This window comes from Nerophis lumbriciformis, linkage group LG18 (genome assembly GCF_033978685.3).
Source record: "Nerophis lumbriciformis linkage group LG18, RoL_Nlum_v2.1, whole genome shotgun sequence".
In the NCBI taxonomy this organism is placed as follows: domain Eukaryota; kingdom Metazoa; phylum Chordata; class Actinopteri; order Syngnathiformes; family Syngnathidae; genus Nerophis; species Nerophis lumbriciformis.
This window is the reverse complement of record NC_084565.2, coordinates 3805901-3828770: the sequence shown is the minus strand read 5'-3', so window position 1 is coordinate 3828770 and position 22870 is coordinate 3805901. Positions and strand designations below refer to the sequence as shown.

The window sequence follows — 22870 nt, the reverse complement described above, 5'->3', positions numbered from 1 at the left end:
TTAATGAAGTTAGAAATACCAAATATTTACTCACAAAGTCATATCATGAAATTAAAAATCCTAAATATTTACTTATGAAGTCATTTAATAAAGTTAAAATACTAAATAATTATTTATAAAGTCATATCATAAAGGTAAACATATTAAATAATTGTGTATGTCATTTAATGAAGTAAAAAATACAAAATATTTACTTATAAAGTCATTTAATAAAGTCGAAATACTAAATAATTATTTATAAAGTCATTTAATAAAAGAAAACATATGAAATTATTATTTATGTCATCAAATGAAGTAAAACATACAACATAATTATTATAAAGTCATTTGATGAAGTTAAAATACCAAATAATTATTTATAAAGTCATATAATAAAGGTAAACATAATACATAATTATTTAAGTCATTTAATGAAGTTCAAAATAAAAAATATTTACTTTTAAAGACATTTAATAAATTTAAAATACAAATTATTATTTATGAAGTCATTTTATAAAGGTAAACATATAAAATGATTATGCATGAAGTCATTTAATAAAGGTAAACTAATTATGTCATTTAATGAAGTTCAAAATACTAAATATTTAATAATAAAGTAATTTAATAAAGTAATAATACTAATTAATTATTTATAAAGTCATATAATAAAGGTAAACATAATAAATAATTATTTAAGTCATTTAATGAAGTTAAAGATACTAAATATTTACTTATAAAGACATTTAATAAAGTTAAAATACTAATTAATTATTTATGAAGTCGTTTAATAAAGTTAAAATACTAAATGATTATTTATAAAGTCAAATAATAAAGGTGAACATATTAAATAATTGTGTATGTCATTTAATGAAGTTAAAAATGCTAAATATTTACTTATAAAGTCATTTATTAAAGTTGAAATACTAAATAATTATTTATAAAGTCATATAATGAAGGTGAACATATTAAATAATTGTGCATGTCATTTAATGAAGTTAAAAATACTAAATATTTACTTATAAAGTCATTTAATAAAGTCGAAATACTAAATAATTATTTATAAAGTCATTTAATAAAAGTAAACATATGAAATTATTATTTATGTCATTTAATGAAGTAAAAAAATACAACATAATTATTATAAAGTCATTTAATGAAGTTAAAATACTAAATAATTATAAAGTCATATAATAAAGGTAAACTTAATAAATAATTATTTAAGTCATTTAATGAAGTTCAAAATAAAAAATATTTACTTTTAAAGACATTTAATAAAGTTAAAATACTAATTAATTATTTATGAAGTCATTTTATAAAGGTAAATATATAAAATTATTATGCATAAAGTCATTTAATAAAGGTAAACATGAAATAATTTATGTAATTTAATGAAGTTCAAAATACTAAATATTTAATAATAAAGTAACTTAATGAAGTAATAATACTAAATAATTATTTATAAAGTCATATAATAAAGGTAAACATAATAAATAATTATTTAAGTCATTTAATGAAGTTAAAAATACTAAATATTTACTTATAAAGACATTTAATAAAGTTAAAATACTAATTAATTATTTATGAAGTAATTTAATAAAGGTAAACATATAAAATATTATTTATAAAGTCATATGATAAAGGTAAACATAATAAATAATTATTTATGTCATTTAATGAAGTTAAAAATACTAAATATTTACTTATGAAATCATTTAAGGAAGTTAGAATACTAAATAATTAATTATAGTCATTTAATACAAGTAAACATACAAAATAATTATTTATGTGATTTAATGAAGTTAAAAATACAATATAATTATTATAAAGTAATTTAATGAAGTTAAAATACTAAATAATTATTTATAAAGTCATATAATAAAGATAAACATAATAAATAATTATTTAAGTAATTTAATGAAGTTAAAAATACTAAATATTTACTTATAAAGACATTTAATAAAGTTAAAGTACTAAATAATTACTTATATTGTCATTTAATAAAGGTAGACATATCAAATACTTATTTATGTCATTTAATGAAGTTAAAAATACTAAACATTTACTTATAAAGTCATAATAAAGTTAAAATAGTTATTCATTATTTATAAAGTCATTTAATAAAGGTAAACATATTAAATAACTATGTATGTCATTTAATGAAGTCAAAAATACAAAATATGTACTTATAAAGTCATTTAATAAAGTTAAAATACAAAACAATTATTGATATTGTCATTTAATAAAAGTAAACATAATAAATAATTTTTTATGCTATTTAATAAAGTTAAAATACTAAATAATTATTTATATTGTCATTTAATACAAGTAAACATATTAAATAATTATTTATAAAGTCAATTAACAAAAGTAAACATATTAAATAATTATTTGTGTCATTTAATGAAGTTAAAAATACTAAATATTTACTTATAAAGACATTTAATAAAGTTAAAATACTAAATAATTATTTATATTGTCATTTAATACAAGTAAATATATTAAATAATTATTTATAAAGTCAATTAACAAAAGTAAACATATTAAATAATTATTTGTGTCATTTAATGAAGTTAAAAATACTAAATATTTACTTATAAAGACATTTAATAAAGTTAAAATACGACACAATTATTTACATTGTCATTTAATAAAAGTAAACATAATAAATACTTATTTATGCTATTTGATAAAGTTAAAATACTAAATAAGTATTTATATTGTCATTTAATAAAGGTGAACATATTTAATAATTATTTATTAAGTCATTTAATAAAAGTCAATTTACTAAATAATTATTTATAAAGTAATTTAATGAAGTTAAAAATACTAAATATTGACTTATAAAGTCATTTAGGAAAGTTAAAATACTAAATAATTATTATAAAGTCACATAATAGAGGTATAGCTCGGTTGGTAGAGCGGCCATACCAGCAACTTGAGGGTTGCAGGTTCGATCCCCACTTCCGCCATCCTAGTCACTGCCATTGTGTCCTTGGGCAAGACACTTTACCCACCTGCTCCCAGTGCCACCCACACGGCTTTAAATGTAACTTAGATATTGGCTTTCACTATGTAAGCGCTTTGAGTCACTTGAGAAAAAGCGCTATATAAATATAATTCACTTCACTAAACAAATGATTATTTATGTCATTTAATAAAGATAAAATAATAAATAATTATTTATTAAGTCATTTAATAAAGGTACACATATTAAATAATTATTTATAAAGTCATTTAATAAAGGTAAATATATTAAATAATTATTATAAAGTCATATAATAAAGGTAAACATATTAAATTATTTTTTATAAAGTTATTTAATAAAGGTAAATATATTAAATCATTATTATAAAGGCATATAATAAAGGTAAACAAATTATTATTTCAAAGTCATTTAATAAAGTTTACATTTTAAATAAGTATTTATAAAGTCAGTTAATGAAGTTAAAAATACTAAATATTTACTTATAAAGTCATTTAATAAAGTTAAAATTCTAAATAATTATTTATAAAGTCATTTAATGAAGTTAAAAATACTAAATAATTACTTTTGAAGTCATTTAATAAAGTTAAAATACTAAATGATTATTATAAAGTCATATAATAAAGGTAAACAAATTATTATTTATGTCATTTAATAAAGTTAAAATAATAAATATTTTTTTATTAAGTCATTTAATAAAGGTAAACATATTAAATAATTATTTATAGTCATTTAATGAAGTTAAAAATACTAAATATTTATTTATAAAGTAATTTGATAAAGTTAAAATACTAAATCATTATTTATAAAGTCATGTAATAAAGGTAAACATATTTGATCATTATTTATGTCATTTAATGAAGTTAAAAAATACTCAATATTTACTTATAAAGTCATGTGATAAAGTTGTGATATGAAATATTTGATTTGTAGTTTTTGAGTGTTTGGAGGCTCACCTGTCTTTTGTGATCTCGGAAGAACTCGCCAGTGTTTTCCACCACTTGTTCGTCTGTGAGCTGAGAGTAGGGCTGCTCCTTGCACAACATCAACACTTCCCACAGCGTCACGGCAAACGCCCACACGTCACTCGCCGTGGTGAACTTGCCCTGCACAATGATGTATATTTATTATGATAAATATGTATATTTATTATGCTAAATATCTATATTTATTATACTAAATATGTACATTTATTATATTATATATATGTACATTTATTATACTAAACATGTACATTTATTATACTAAATATGCATATTTATTATACTAAATATGTACATTTATTATACTAAACATGTACATATATTATACTAAATATGCATATTTATCATACTAAATATGTACATTTATTATACTAAATATGTACATGTATTATAATAAATATGTATATTTATTATACTAAATATGTACATTTATTATACTATATATACATTTATTATACTAAACATGTACATTTATTATACTAAATATGCATATTTATTATACTAAATATGTACATTTATTTTACTAAATATGTATATGTATTATACTAAATATGTACATTTATTATACAAAATATATACATTTATTATACTAAACATGTACATTTATTATACTAAATATGCATATTTATTATACTAAATATGTACATTTATTATATTAAATATGTACATTTATTATACTAAATATGTACATTTATTATACTAAATATGCATATTTATTATACTAAATATGTACATTTATTATACTAAATATTTATATTATTATACTAAATATGTATATTTAGTACACTAAATATGTACTCATCAAGTCATTTATTATTATTATTATACTAAGTATGTACATTTATTATACTAAATATGTACTCATCATATCATTTATTATTATTATTATACTAAATATGTACATTTATTATACTAAATATGTACTCATCAAGTAATTTATTATATTTATTATACTAAATATGTACTCAAGTCATTTATTATTATTATTATTATAGTAAATATGTACATTTATTATACTAAATAAGTACTCATCAAGTAATTTATTATTATTATTAGACTAAATATGTACATTTATTATACTAAATATGTACTCATCAAGTCATTTATTATATGTGTTATACTAAATATGTACTCATCAAGTCATTTATTATTATTATTATTAGACTAAATATGTACATTTATTATACCAAATATGTACTCATCAAGTCATTTATTATATTTGTTATACTAAATATGTACTCATCAAGTCATTTATTATTATTATTAGACTAAATATGTACATTTATTATACAAAATATATACATTTATTATACTAAACATGTACATTTATTATACTAAATATGCATATTTATTATACTAAATATGTACATTTATTATATTAAATATGTACATTTATTATACTAAATATGTACATTTATTATACTAAATATGCATATTTATTATACTAAATATGTACATTTATTATACTAAATATTTATATTATTATACTAAATATGTATATTTAGTACACTAAATATGTACTCATCAAGTCATTTATTATTATTATTATACTAAGTATGTACATTTATTATACTAAATATGTACTCATCATATCATTTATTATTATTATTATACTAAATATGTACATTTATTATACTAAATATGTACTCATCAAGTAATTTATTATATTTATTATACTAAATATGTACTCAAGTCATTTATTATTATTATTATTATAGTAAATATGTACATTTATTATACTAAATAAGTACTCATCAAGTAATTTATTATTATTATTAGACTAAATATGTACATTTATTATACTAAATATGTACTCATCAAGTCATTTATTATATGTGTTATACTAAATATGTACTCATCAAGTCATTTATTATTATTATTATTAGACTAAATATGTACATTTATTATACTAAATATGTACTCATCAAGTCATTTATTATATTTGTTATACTAAATATGTACTCATCAAGTCATTTATTATTATTATTAGACTAAATATGTACATTTATTATACTAAATATGTACTCATCAAGTCATTTATTATATTTATTCACCATCCTGTTTAACTGACAAGATGGTGACTTGTGTCCACCCACCTCTCTAAGTGACGGTGCAGTCTAACTGACAGGATGGTGACTTGTGTCCATACACTTCTCTAAGTGATGGTGCTGTCTAACTGACAGGATGGTGACTTGTGTCCACACCCCTCTCTAAGTGATGGTGCAGTCTAACTGACAGTATGGTGACTTGTGTCCACACATCTGTCTAAGTGACGGTGCAGTCCAACTGACAGGATGGTGACTTGTGTCCACACCCCTCTCTAAGTGACGGTGCAGTCTAACTGACAGGATGGTGACTTGTGTCCACACACCTCTCTAAGTAATGGTGCAGTCTAACAGACAGGATGGTGACTTGTGATGGTGCAGTGAGTCCTCACCAGCAAGATGCTCTCCCAGGACATCCAGCGAATGGGCAGCACGGCTCGTCCTTGGATGCGATAATAGTCCCCGCTGTACAAGTTCCTGCTCATGCCAAAGTCCGCGATCTTGATGGTGAACTTGGTGCCCACCAGACAGTTCCGTGTGGCCAAGTCTCGGTGCACCAGCTTGAGACCGGACAGGTACTTCATGCCCGACGCTATCTGAGCCGCCATGTGGCACAGGTTGCTGAAACTGCATTGGGGGCGGGGGTGAGAGGGAGGAGGAGCTTCAAAGATGTCCAGAGCTGTTACCCGTGAATTGAATGTTGATTTCTCCCCCATAAGGCGTTTCAGAGAATTTGGCAGTACATCCAACCGGCCTCACCACCACAGACCATGTGTAACCACACCAGCCCAGGACCTCCACACCCACACAGGTAATGTCTCACCTGACTGTCGGTGCGTTGCTGAGCGCCGCCAGCTGACCCTCCGGCTGGTGACGGGACAAAAACTGGTTGAGGTCGCCGTTCTCCATGTACTCTGTGATCATGCAGAGCGGCTCGCTGTGGACGCACACGGCCAGCAGGCGGACGATGTTGGGGTCCTTCAGGCCGGACATGATCTTCATCTCCTTCAGGAAGTCCTTCCTGGGAACATGACAACGCTCAAAGACCCTTCTTCTTCTACGGGATTCAAACACGCACGCATGTGGAGCTCACGTGCGCATTTTGCGGGAGTGAGACCAACGCTGTGACATTTGCATGTCACCTGCTTGAAAAAATTCACACCTGCAAAAAGTACACACCTGGCATTTTACCTGCAAAAGGTACACAACTAGTATTTTACCTGCAAAAAGTACACACTTAGAATTTTACCTGCAAAAAGTACACAACTAGCATTTTACCTGCAAAAAGTACACACCTAGCATTTTACCTGCAAAAAGTACACAACTAGCATTTTACCTGCAAAAAGTACACACTTAAAATTTTACCTGCAAAAAGTACACACTTAGAGTTTTACCTGCAAAAAGTACACAACTAGCATTTTACCTTCAAAAAGTACACACCTTGCATTTTACCTGCAAAAAGTACACACCTAGCATTTTACCTGCAAAAAGTACACAACTAGCATTTTACCTGCAAAAAGTACACACTTAAAAACTTTACCTGCAAAACGTACACACCTTGCATTTTACCCGCAAAAAGTACACACTTAAAATGTTACCTAAAAAAAAGTACACAACCAGCATTTTACTTGCAAAAAGTACACACTTAAAATTTTACCTGAAAAAAGTACAAAACTAGCATTTTACATGTAAAAAGTACACACCTTGCATTTTACCTGCAAAAAGTACACACTTAAAATTTTACCTAAAAAAAAGTACACAACTAGCATTTTACCTGTACAAAGTACACACCTAGCATTTTACCTGCAAAAAGTACACACCTTGCATTTTACCTGCAAAAAGTACACAACTAGCATTTTACCTGCAAAAAGTATACACACCTTGCATTTTACCTGCAAAAAGTACGCACCTAGTATTTTACCTTCAAAAAGTACACACCTTGCATTTTACCTGCAAAAAGTACAAACTTAAAATTTTACCTGAAAAAAGTACACAACTACCATTTTACATGTAAAAAGTACACACCTTGCATTTTACCTGCAAAAAGTACACACTTAAAATTTTACCTAAAAAAAAAGTACACAACTAGCATTTTACCTGCAAAAAGTACACACCTAGCATTTTACCTGCAAAACATACACACCTAGCCTTTTACCTGCAAAAAGTACACACCTAGCATTTTACCTGCAAAAAGTATACACACCTTGCATTTTACCTGCAAAAAGTACGCACCTAGCATTTTACCTGCAAAAAGTACACACCTGGCATTTTACCTGTAAAATGTACACACTTAGCATTTTACCTGCAAAAAGTACACACCTTGCATTTTACCTGCAAAAAGTACACACCTAGCATTTTACCTGCAAAAAGTACACAACTAGCATTTTACCTGCAAAAAGTACACACTTAAAATTATACCTGCAAAAAGTACACACTTAGAATTTTACCTGCAAAAAGTACACACCTTGCATTTTACCTGCAAAAAGTACACACCTAGCATTTTACCTGCAAAAAGTACACAACTAGCATTTTACCTGCAAAAAGTACAAACTTAAAATGTTACCTGCAAAAAGTACACACTTAGAATTTTACCTGCAAAAAGTACACAACTAGCATTTTACCTTCAAAAAATACACACCTTGGATTTTACCTGCAAAAAGTACACACTTAAAATTTTACCTGCAAAAAGTACACACTTAAAATTTTACCTGCAAAAAGTACACACTTTGCATTTTACCCGCAAAAAGTACACACTTAAAATTGTACCTAAAAAAAAGTACACAACTAGCATTTTACCTGCAAAAAGTACACACCTAGCATTTTACCTAAAAAAAGTACACAATTAGCATTTTACCTAAAAAAAGTACACACCTTGCATTTTACCCGCAAAAAGTACACACTTAAAATTGTACCTAAAAAAAAGTACACAACTAGCATTTTACTTGTAAAAAGTACACACCTGGCATTTTACCTGCAAAAAGTGCACACCTAGCATTTTACCTAAAAAAAAGTACACAACTAGCATTTTACCTGCAAAAGGTACACACTTAAAATTTTACCTGAAAAAAGTACACAACTAGCATTTTACATGTAAAAAGTACACAACTAGCATTTTACCTGCAAAAAGTACACACCTAGCATTTTACCTGCAAAAAGTACACACCTAGCATTTTACCTGCAAAAAGTACACACCTAGCATTTTACCTGCAAAAAGTACACACCTAGCATTTTACATGCAAAAAGTACACACTTAAAATTTTACCTGAAAAAAGTACACAACTACCATTTTACATGTAAACAGTACACACCTTGCATTTTACCTGCAAAAAGTACACACTTAAAATTTTACCCAAAAAAAGTACACAACTAGCATTTTACCTGCAAAAAGTACACACCTAGCATTTTACCTAAAAAAAGTACACAATTAGCATTTTACCTAAAAAAAAAGTACACACCTTGCATTTTACCCGCAAAAAGTACACACTTAAAATTGTACCTAAAAAAAAGTACACAACTAGCATTTTACTTGTAAAAAGTACACACCTGGCATTTTACCTGCAAAAAGTGCACACCTAGCATTTTACCTAAAAAAAAAGTACACAACTAGCATTTTACCTGCAAAAGGTACACACTTAAAATTTTACCTGAAAAAAGTACACAACTAGCATTTTACATGTAAAAAGTACACACCTAGCATTTTACCTGCAAAAAGTACACACCTAGCATTTTACCTGCAAAAAGTACACACCTAGCATTTTACCTGCAAAAAGTACACACCTAGCATTTTACCTGCAAAAAGTACACACCTAGCATTTTACCTGCAAAAAGTACACACTTAAAATTTTACCTGAAAAAAGTACACAACTACCATTTTACATGTAAACAGTACACACCTTGCATTTTACCTGCAAAAAGTACACACTTAAAATTTTACCCAAAAAAAGTACACAACTAGCATTTTACCTGCAAAAAGTACACTCTTAAAATTTTACCTAAAAAAAGTACACACCTTGCATTTTACCTTCAAAATGCACACGCCTAGCATTTTACCTGCAAAAAGTACACACCTAGAATTTTACCTGCAAAAAGTACACACCTGGCATTTTACCTGCAAAATGTACGCACCTTGCATTTTACCTGCGAAAAGTACACACCTAGCATTTGACCTGCAAAAAGTACACACCTAGCATTTTACCTGCAAAAGTATACACACCTTGTATTTTACCTGCAAAAAGTACATACCTAGCATTTTACCTGCAAAAAGTATACACACCTAGCATTTTACCTGTAAAAAGTACACACCTAGCATTTTACCTGCAAAAAGTACACACCTAGCATTTTACCTGCAAAAAGTATACACACCTTGCATTTTACTTGCAAAAAGAATGCACCTAGCATTTTACCTGCAAAAAGTACACTCCTAGCATTTTACCTGCGAAAAGTACACACCTAGCATTTTACCTGCAAAAAGTACACACTTAAAATTTTACCTGCAAAAAGTACACACCTAAAATTTTACCTGCAAAAAGTACACACCTAGCATTTTACTTGCAAAACTACACACTTAAAATTTTACCTGCAAAAAGTACACACCTAAAATTTTACCTGCAAAAAGTACACACCTAGCATTTTACCTGCAAAAGTACACACTTAAAATTTTACCTGCAAAAAGTACACACCTAGCATTTTACCTGCAAAAAGTACACACTTAAAATTTTACCTGCAAAAAGTACACACCTAAAATTTTACCTGCAAAAAGTACACACCTAGCATTTTACCTGCAAAAGTACACACTTAAAATTTTACCTGCAAAAAGTACACACCTAAAATTTTACCTGAAAAAAGTACACACCTAGCATTTTACCTGCAAAAGTACACACTTAAAATTTTACCTGCAAAAAGTACACACCTAGCATTTTACCTGCAAAAAGTAGACACCTAGTATTTTACCTGCAAAAAGTAAACACCTAGCATTTTACCTGCAAAAAGTACACACCTAGCAATTTACCTGCAAAAAGTAAACACCTAGCATTTTACCTGCAAAAAGTACACACCTAGCATTTTACCTGCAAAAGTACACACTTAAAATTTTACCTGCAAAAAGTACACACCTAGCATTTTACCTGCAAAAGTACACACTTAAAATTTTACCTGCAAAAAGTACACACCTAGCATTTTACCTGCAAAAGTACACACTTAAAATTTTACCTGCAAAAAGTACACACCTAGCATTTTACCTGCAAAAAGTAGACACCTAGTATTTTACCTGCAAAAAGTAAACACCTAGCATTTTACCTGCAAAAAGTACACACCTAGCATTTTACCTGCAAAAAGTATACGCACCTTGCATTTTACCTGCAAAAAGTACACACCTAGTAGTTTTATCACACAGCACAATGCCACAGGTGTCGCACGTTTTGAAGCAGCGTGCAGTCGACATGCTGACTGCAGGAATGTCCACCAGAGCTGCTACTCGTAAATTGAATGTTCATTTCTCAACCATAAGCCGTCTCCAAAGGCGTTTCAGAGAATTTGGCAGTACATCCTACCGGCCTCACCACCGCAGACAAGAACTTGGCACAGCCATTGAAGAGGAGTGGACCAACATTCCACAATCAACAACCTGAGAGTGGCCTTTTATCGTGGCAGCCTAAGGCACACCTGTGCAATAACCCTGCTGTTTCATCAGCATCTTGACATGCCACACCTTCTTGGCAAAGAAGAAATGCTCACTAACACAGATTTGGACACATTTGTCAACAATATTTGGTCTTTTGTGTGTATAGTATAGTCAAAGTTTGACATCTCTGACTTCAACTCACGAGAAATGGGAGTGTTGATATGTTCTTGAGTACAGGTACAAATTGTACACACCTTGCATTTTTGTTGGCGTCCGATCGCAGCGTCTTGACGGCCACGAGAAGAACGCCATCTTCTTTTACCTCACATGAAAATTCCTCCTTCACAAACTCCTGCATGCACGCCGCCTCACACAGGTGCACCTGCGAGACAACAGGACATGAAGAAGAAGATGAATAATAATAGTATCAATAATCATCATAATATTAATAATAATGATAATGATATAATAATCATTATTATTAGTCATGCTATTGTCCTTCATACAGACTGTATAATGCATGTGTTCCTTTTTGACTGTACTTGAATGTATAATAGACTGTATTTATGTTATTCACATGTGAATAATGCTGTATAATAGACTGTATTTAAGTTTTTCACATGTGAATAATGCTGTATAATAGACTGTATTTATATTATTCACATGTAAAAAATACCTACATGTTTATTGTCTATTGTGAGCGAACTGTGGTGCTGAATTTCCCCCAGGGATTAATAAAGTACTTTATATTCTATTCTATTCTATTCTATTATTATTATTATGATGAATATGATGATGATTATTATTATAAATACAAGTATAACCGTAATAATAATAACTATAATAATATTGATTATTATTAATATTATTACAATAATAACAATAATTTTATAATAATAATATATGTTTTATTATTAATAATAATCGTAATGATGATTATTATAATAACTACAATCATAACAGTAATAATAATAACAACAACAATAATAATAATTATTATTAATTATTATTATTATTATTATTATTACATTTATAATAGTAATCATTATAATAATCATAATGTTGATTATTATTATTATTATTACATTTATAACTGTAATAATTATAATAATGCTACTGATTATTATTATTAAAATTTCAACAGTAATAATTATTTGAAAAAATTATGATATTAATAATAATTAATATTATTCCATGAATAATAATACTAAAATAATAATAATAATAATAATTGTATTAATTAATTAATAATTGTAATTATTATTTTAATAATAATAATTATTATTCTTATTATACTTACATTTACCACAGTAATAATAATAATAATAATAATATTGATTATTATTAATATTATTACAATAATAACAATAGTTTTATAATAATAATATATGTTTTATTATTAATAATAATCGTAATGATGATTATTATAATAACTACAATCATAACAGTAATAACAATAACAATAATAATTATTATTATTATTATTATTAATCATTATTATTATTATTATTATTACATTTATAATAGTAATAATTATAATAATCATAATATTGATTATTATGATGATTATTATTATTATATTTATAACTGTAATAATTATAATAATAATGCTACTGATTATTACTATTAAAATTTTAACAATAATAATAATTAGAAATATTATGATATTAATAATAATTACTATTATTCCATTAATAATAATACTAAAATAATAATACTAATAATAATAATTGTATTATGAATTATTATTTTCATAATAATAATTATTATTATTATTATAGTTACATTTACCACAGTAATAATAATAATAATAATAATATCCATTATTATTATTACAACTTAAACAGTAAATATAATGTATTTTTTTACATTAATAATAATGATTATTATTTCATTAATAGTAATACTACTAATAATACTACTATTAATAATAACAATACAAAATATTAATAATAAAATAATAATAATAATTTCAAAAAAAATAAATAATAATAATAATAGGAAGAATATAACCTCTCCAAACTGTCCTTCTCCTAGTTTCTCCTTGAAGGTCAACAATTTACGAGGAAATTCTTCCACTGTGGCATTTTTCCCACAGAGAAGATCCAAATTGTAGTTGTTGTTTGTCACAGCCTGCATGTTGACGATGTTTGCTTCTGCATAATGAGGGGCGGCATTTTGGACTGCTGCTGTCACTGCATCACACACACACACACTCTTCATCATTGTCATCATCTTCTGTTACACTATCTGTGTGTGTGTGTGTGTGTGTGTGTGTGTGTGTGTGTGTGTGTGTGTGTGTGTGTGTGTGTGTGTGTGTGTGTGTGTGTGTGTGTGTGTGTGTGTGTGTGTATGTGTGTGTGTGTGTGTATGTGTGTGTGTACCAGGTAGCGGTGAGTTGCTAGAAGGTTGTTGGTATTGTGTTGTGGGGAAGATGCGTTCATAAGTGGAATGTTGATCAGCGCTCACACTGGACTGGCTGTGGCTGTAGGCGAACGTCTCACTCTGCATGGACCAAAAAGAAAACATTTTCGTCTGCATTCAACACAAATCTTTATACTACACAAAAATCATGTGTTGTTGCTCTTGTTATCTTTGTTGTGGTACGATTGACAATGACAGCTGACACTTTGACATCAATTATTAATGTATTGATATGTCACATTACATCACATTATATTACATAATATTACATTACAATACAGTATATTACATTATGTTACATTATATTACATTACATTATGTTACATTATGTTACATTACATTACAATATATTACATTATGTTACATTACATTACGTTACACTATGTTACATTACATTACAATATATTACATTTCATTATATTACATTATGTTACATTACATTATGTTACAATATATTACATTATGTTACATTATATTACAATATATCACATTATGTTACATTACATTACATTATGTTACATTGTTACATTACATTACACTGGACTAACTACACTTTATAGAAACATAGATTACTGGTCGAGTCACACTGGACTAACAACACTTCCTAGGAATATAGACCACTATTTGAGTCACACTTGACTAACTACACTTACTAGATACATAGATCACTGTGTGAGTCACACTGGACTAACTGCACTTTTGTAGAAACATAGATCAATGTGTGAGCCACACTGGACTAACTACAATTCTAGGAACATAGCTCACTGTTTGAGTCACACTGGACTTATTACACTTACTAGTAACATAGATCACTGGTTGAGTCACACTGGACTAACTACACTTTCTCGCAACATATATCACTGTGTGAGTCACACTGGTCTAATTACACTTCTTGAAACATTGATCACTGTTTGAGTCACAATTGACTAACTATACTACAGCAAGCTTGGACACAGGCAATTACAGTGTCTGTGAGCTCGGGTGAAGAGTCAATTAAACTATTAACATTAACAATGGCCAATATTTTATTATCATATTGGCCATTGTTAGTGTTTATGAAATATGTTATTATCATATTAGCCATTGTTAATGTTTGGTCACATCTAGTCTTAGACTTAGATTGGTCACATCCTGATGTAGATTTGAAAGAAGTCCACAAGGTGGTAGCATGCTCAGAATCCAGCAGCTTTAGCTACTCTGCATGCGCTATAAAAAGTCACGAGCGCTGAGTCAGCACTTTGTCATGTTGTCACAGCAGCAATCAATGTGTTCACAAAAACAATAATAACAATCATTATAACAACAATAATAATTATAATAACAATAATAATAATAATCATAATAATAATAATAATAGTATACTTCATTTGCATGTTCTTGTGTTAGCCTATGATTGCGGCTCAGTCTATTCTGTCTAGCAACAGGCATCATAATAATAATAATAATAATAATAATAATAATAGTCTACTTCATTTGCATGTTCTTGTGTTAGCCAATGATTGTGGTCCAGTCTATTCTGCCTAGCAAAAGGCATAATTATAATAATAATCATCATCATCATCATCATAATAATAATAATAGTCTACTTAATTTGCATGTTCTTGTGTTAGCCAATGATTGTGGCCCAGTTTATTCTGCCTAGCAACAGGCATAATTATAATAATCATAATCATAATAATAATAATAATAATAGTCTACTTAATTTGCATGTACTTGTGTTAGCCAATGATTGTGGCCCAGTCTATTCTGCCTAGCAACAGGCATAATTATAATAAAAAATAATCATGATAATAATAATAATAGTCTATTTAATTTGCATGTTCTTGTGTTAGCCATTGATTGTGGCCCAGTCTATTCTGCCTAGCAACAGGCCTAATTATAATAATAATAGTAATAATAATAATAATAATAATAATAGTCTATTTAATTTGCATGTTCTTGTGTTAGCCATTGATTGTGGCCCAGTCTATTCTGCCTAGCAACAGGCATAATTATAATAATAATCATCATAATAATAATAGTAATAGTCTACTTAATTTGCATGTTCTTGTGTTAGTCAATGATTGTGGCCCAGTCTATTCTGCTTAGCAACAGGCATAATTATAATAATCATAATCATAATAATAATAATAATAGTCTACTTAATTTGCATGTACTTGTGTTAGCCAATGATTGTGGCCCAGTCTATTCTGCCTAGCAACAGGCATAATTATAATAAAAAATAATCATAATAATAATAATAATAGTCTATTTAATTTGCATGTTCTTGTGTTAGCCATTGATTGGGGCCCAGTCTATTCTGCCTAGCAACAGGCCTAATTATAATAATAATAGTAATAATAATAATAATAATAATAATAGTCTATTTAATTTGCATGTTCTTGTGTTAGCCATTGATTGTGGCCCAGTCTATTCTGCCTAGCAACAGGCATAATTATAATAATAATAATCATAATAATAATAATAATAGTCTACTTAATTTGCATGTTCTTGTGTTAGCCAATGATTGTGGCCCAGTCTATTCTGCCTAGCAACAGGCAGCACTCACCTTCTGCACCATCTTGTGCCACACCTGCCTCCACAGGATGAAGATGATGATGGCCGCCAGGAGGAAGATGATGGCCGCCAGGCAGCCAATCAGAATGCGAGTGGTGCTGTCGTCCACCTTGTGGGTGGGGTCGTCCTCTGGGGGGCGGGGCCACAGAGGGGGGCGGGGCCACAGAGAGAACTTGCGTGTTATTCATTTTTCTTCCGCTTGCATTTACTCCAATTTAAGAGAAATAATACAACATAAATACTTGTATTACTACACTAAGTACATTTATATATGTCATGTACATAAATACTTCCATTACTACATTAAGTACATTTATATATTTCATGTACATAAATACTTCTATTACTACACGAAGTACATTTATAGATTTCATGTACATAAATACTTCTAATTCCTACACTTAGTATATTTATAGATGTCATGTACATAAATACTTCCATTACTACACTAAGTACATTTATATATGTCATGTACATAAATACTTCCAATACTACACTAAGTACAGTTATATATTTCATGTACATAAATACTTCCATTACTACATTAAGTACATTTATATATTTCATGTACATAAATACTCCTATTACTACACTAAGTCCATGTATATATTTCATGTACATAAATACTTCTACTACTACACTAAGTGCATGTATATATTTCATGTACATAAATACTTCTATAACTACACTAAGTACATGTATATGTTTCATGTACATAAATACTTATATTACTACACTAAGTACATTTATAGATGTCACGTACATAAATACTTCCATTACTACACTAAGTACATTTATAGATGTCATGTACATAAATACTTCCATTACTACACTAAGTACATTTATATATTTCATGTACATAAATACTTCCATTACTACACTAAGTACATTTATATATTTCATGTACATAAATACTTATATTACTACACTAAGTACATTTATATATGTCATGCACAGAAATACTTCCATTACTACACTAAGTATATTTATATATGTCATGTACAGAAATACTTCCATTACTACACTAAGTATATTTATATATGTCATGTACATAAATACTTCCATTACTACACTAAGTACATTTATATATGTCACGTACATAAATACTTCTGCTATTACACTAAGTACATTTATATATGTCATGTACATAAATACTTCCAATACTACACTAAGTACAGTTACATATTTCATGTACATAAATACTTCCATTACTACATTAAGTACATTTATATATTTCATGTACATAAATACTTCTATTACTACACGAAGTACATTTATAGATTTCATGTACATAAATACTTCTAATTCCTACACTTAGTATATTTATAGATGTCATGTACATAAATACTTCCATTACTACACTAAGTACATTTATATATGTCATGTACATAAATACTTCCATTACTACATTAAGTACATTTATATATTTCATGTACATAAATACTTCTATTACTACACGAAGTACATTTATAGATTTCATGTACATAAATACTTCTAATTCCTACACTTAGTATATTTATAGATGTCATGTACATAAATACTTCCATTACTACACTAAGTACATTTATATATGTCATGTACATAAATACTTCCAATACTACACTAAGTACAGTTATATATTTCATGTACATAAATACTTCCATTACTACATTAAGTACATTTATATATTTCTAGTACATAAATACTTCCATTACTACACTAAGTACAGTTATATATTTCATGTACATAAATACTCCTATTACTACACTAAGTCCATGTATATATTTCATGTACATAAATACTTCTACTACTACACTAAGTGCATGTATATATTTCATGTACATAAATACTTCTATAACTACACTAAGTACATGTATATGTTTCATGTACATAAATACTTATATTACTACACTAAGTACATTTATAGATGTCACGTACATAAATACTTCCATTACTACACTAAGTACATTTATAGATGTCATGTACATAAATACTTCCAATACTACACTAAGTACAGTTACATATTTCATGTACATAAATACTTCCATTACTACATTAAGTACATTTATATATTTCATGTACATAAATACTTCTATTACTACACGAAGTACATTTATAGATTTCATGTACATAAATACTTCTAATTCCTACACTTAGTATATTTATAGATGTCATGTACATAAATACTTCCATTACTACACTAAGTACATTTATATATGTCATGTACATAAATACTTCCAATACTACACTAAGTACATTTATATATTTCATGTACATAAATACTTCTATTACTACACGAAGTACATTTATAGATTTCATGTACATAAATACTTCTAATTCCTACACTTAGTATATTTATAGATGTCATGTACATAAATACTTCCATTACTACACTAAGTACATTTATATATGTCATGTACATAAATACTTCCAATACTACACTAAGTACATTTATATATTTCATGTACATAAATACTTCCATTACTACATTAAGTACATTTATATATTTCATGTACATAAATACTTCTATTACTACACGAAGTACATTTATAGATTTCATGTACATAAATACTTCTAATTCCTACACTTAGTATATTTATAGATGTCATGTACATAAATACTTCCATTGCTACACTAAGTACATTTATATATGTCATGTACATAAATACTTCCATTACTACATTAAGTACATTTATATATTTCATGTACATAAATACTTCTATTACTACACGAAGTACATTTATAGATTTCATGTACATAAATACTTCTAATTCCTACACTTAGTATATTTATAGATGTCATGTACATAAATACTTCCATTACTACACTAAGTACATTTATATATGTCATGTACATAAATACTTCCAATACTACACTAAGTACAGTTATATATTTCATGTACATAAATACTTCCATTACTACATTAAGTACATTTATATATTTCTAGTACATAAATACTTCCATTACTACACTAAGTACAGTTATATATTTCATGTACATAAATACTCCTATTACTACACTAAGTCCATGTATATATTTCATGTACATAAATACTTCTACTACTACACTAAGTGCATGTATATATTTCATGTACATAAATACTTCTATAACTACACTAAGTACATGTATATGTTTCATGTACATAAATACTTATATTACTACACTAAGTACATTTATAGATGTCACGTACATAAATACTTCCATTACTACACTAAGTACATTTATATATTTCATGTACATAAATACTTCCATTACTACACTAAGTACATTTATATATTTCATGTACATAAATACTTCCATTACTACACTAAGTACATTTATATATTTCATGTACATAAATACTTATATTACTACACTAAGTACATTTATATATGTCATGTACAGAAATACTTCCATTACTACACTAAGTACATTTATAGATGTCATGTACATAAATACTTCCATTACTACACTAAGTACATTTATATATTTCATGTACATAAATACTTCCATTACTACACTAAGTACATTTATATATTTCTAGTACATAAATACTTCCATTACTTCACTAAGTACATTTATATATTTCATGTACATAAAAACTCCTATTACTACACTAAGTACATGTATATATGTCATGTACACAAATACTTCCATTACTACACTAAGTACATTGATATATTTCATGTACATAAATACTTCCATTACTACACTAAGTACATTTATATATGTCATGTACAGAAATACTACCATTACTACACTAAGTACATTCATAGATGTATATGACTACACTAAGTACATTTATAGATTTCATGTACATTAATAATTATATGACTTCACTAAGTACATTTACATATTTTGTGTACATCAATCAATCAATCAATGTTTATTTATATAGCCCTACATAAATACTTATATTACTACACTAAGTACATGTATATATTTCATGTACATAAATACTTGTATTACTACACTAAGTACATGTATATATGTCATGTACACAAATACTTCCATTACTACACTAAGTACATTGATATATTTCATGTACATAAATACTTCCATTACTACACTAAGTACATTTATAGATTTCATGTAAATAAATACTTTTACTACTACACAAAGTACATTTATAGATTTCATATAAATAAATACTTATATTACTACACTATGTACATAATCATATTTATAATGAATGTTATTAAATAATTCCGACACTATAGTAAATACATGTATATATTTCTTGTACATACATTTTTCTAACACTACACAACAGTAAATAATACATAGTGTATATTTCATGTACATGAATGTATGTAACAGTACAGTAAATAATGTTGTATTTATTACATGTACAGGGACGGCGTGGCTTTGAGTACCTTGAAGGTAGAAAAGCGCTATACAAGTACAACCCATTTATCATTTATCATTTATGTACATAAATGTAAGAATACTGTAGTAATATTTGAACTCACCTGGTTGGAGGACAGGTGGGAGTCCTGACTTGGGAGGATGGAATGTCGTGTTGTACTTGTACTTGTCTGAAACATCATCATGAAATATCAGATTCATACATTCATCACATCAAATACTATACATACATACTATAGACATATTAGAAATACTGTATAATAAACAGAGATGTTAAATATAATCAGTGTTGGGACTAACGCGTTACAAAGTAACGCGTTACTGTAACGCCGTTAGTTTCGGCGGTAACTAGTAATCTAACGCGTTATTTTTTTATATTCAGTAACTCCGTTACCGTTACTACATGATGCGTTACTGCGTTATTTTACGTTACTTTTTATGTAGTATAAAGTGTGTTTTATCGGAGGTTTTATGTGTCGTTCTGATTCTTCTTGTGTCACAAGCCGGAGAAGAGAGAGAGACATGCGCTCTGTGTGGGTGTGTCTGAGTGTGAGTGTGGGGAGCGAGGGGGGGGGCGTGTCTGATCATGGCGGAGCAGAAGTCGAGTTTGCTAACATGGAGATATTTTCACTACTTTTCTTTTGTCGAGCACAAAGAAAATAACATTTTAGTTAAATGTAAATTGTGCTTTGGATCAAAGATGCCATCTACTGCCCAAAACAGCAATTCAAATCTGCTGAAACAAGCTACATAGCAACATGCTTCGACGAAGCTAGTAAAGAGAGACAGAGACTCTGATGCCACTTTACCTCCACCACCACCATTCACCGTTGAAGGTACACACACTCTGTCAATCAATGTTCCCTCTAATTGTTCATGTGTGTGAGCAAATGCAAAAAGTCCCTGAGCATTGAGTGGAGTCCATGTGAGCAACTTTAGATGTGCACACTGTGGCTACACCAGCAGCACACCTGTCCCAAACCTCACTAAATAACAACTTACATCTCCATCCATCCATCCATTTCCTACCACTTGTCCCTTTCGGGGTCGCTGGAGCCTATCTCAGCTGCATTCGGGCGGAAGGCAGGGTACACCCTGGACAAGTCCCCACCTCATCACAGGGCCAACACAGATAGACAGACAACATTCTCTTATTATTATAATCAAATGACAGCAGTCATTTCCATTTCTAATATAAGTGTTTAGGCCCACTTACAATGACAATAGCAACAAATATTGTTTTTCATGAACTGTGTACTTGTATTGTTTGTCTGGGCGGAGGTCCTGCTTTGGAAATAATTTGTACCCCTTTCAGACATTGCATTTAGTTCCCATTAAAACATTCACATGTTGCACAATGAGATGTAAGCAGGGGATCATGTGTACATTCCTGCAACTTCCTGTTTGTAAAAAATATATTTTTATTAGTATTTATTTAATATACTAACAGCATTTCATGATTAATATTTATAAATTAAGATTCCTAATAAATGACACTAGAATAAGCACACATTTGATTGGTAAATCATAGTGTAACGACCTGGAATGACACTTTATGTGTGGTGTTGGAGTTGTCCGACTTTTTGTGTGGCTGTAAACGCATCACTGGCTAAGTGCCATATGTGCAAGTGTTGGCGCACGTGAGAGAGCGAGCGGCTGCTGTTGATATAACAAAGTTGCTTTTGGTCTGGTTTGTACTGCAGAAAATGACCAGTTTTGCTAGATATAATTTTTTTTACTAATGTTTTGGTGATGTGTTTATGGCCGACAGTAAAGAGTTTTGCTCAGTAAAGTGATGGATGGAATTCATGTCCTCAAAGCGTCTCGACAGACGTTACAATATTTGAACAATGATGACGAAAACGGTTTTCTCTGTCGTGTCCATGTCGTGTCGAAAATTGTTATGCGCTTATTTTTTTATTTGATTTTGTGCATGGCATAGATTTGCCGTGCG

The 22870-nt window shown here is 28.3% G+C and overlaps 1 protein-coding gene across 1 annotated transcript in view; it reads right to left on the bottom strand.

Moving 5' to 3' along the window:
• The window catches only part of ddr2a (discoidin domain receptor tyrosine kinase 2a), a 53342-nt gene that overhangs the window by 2640 nt on the left and 27832 nt on the right, over positions 1-22870 (bottom strand). Inside the window, exons 9-16 of the mRNA XM_061978523.2 lie at positions 21021-21086; positions 16583-16719; positions 13995-14115; positions 13624-13805; positions 11865-11992; positions 6814-7011; positions 6383-6617; positions 3919-4068 (exon numbers count right to left, since the gene is read on the bottom strand). Coding sequence (XP_061834507.1) covers positions 3919-4068; positions 6383-6617; positions 6814-7011; positions 11865-11992; positions 13624-13805; positions 13995-14115; positions 16583-16719; positions 21021-21086 — 1217 coding nt within the window. The remainder of the gene's footprint in view (positions 1-3918; positions 4069-6382; positions 6618-6813; positions 7012-11864; positions 11993-13623; positions 13806-13994; positions 14116-16582; positions 16720-21020; positions 21087-22870) is intronic.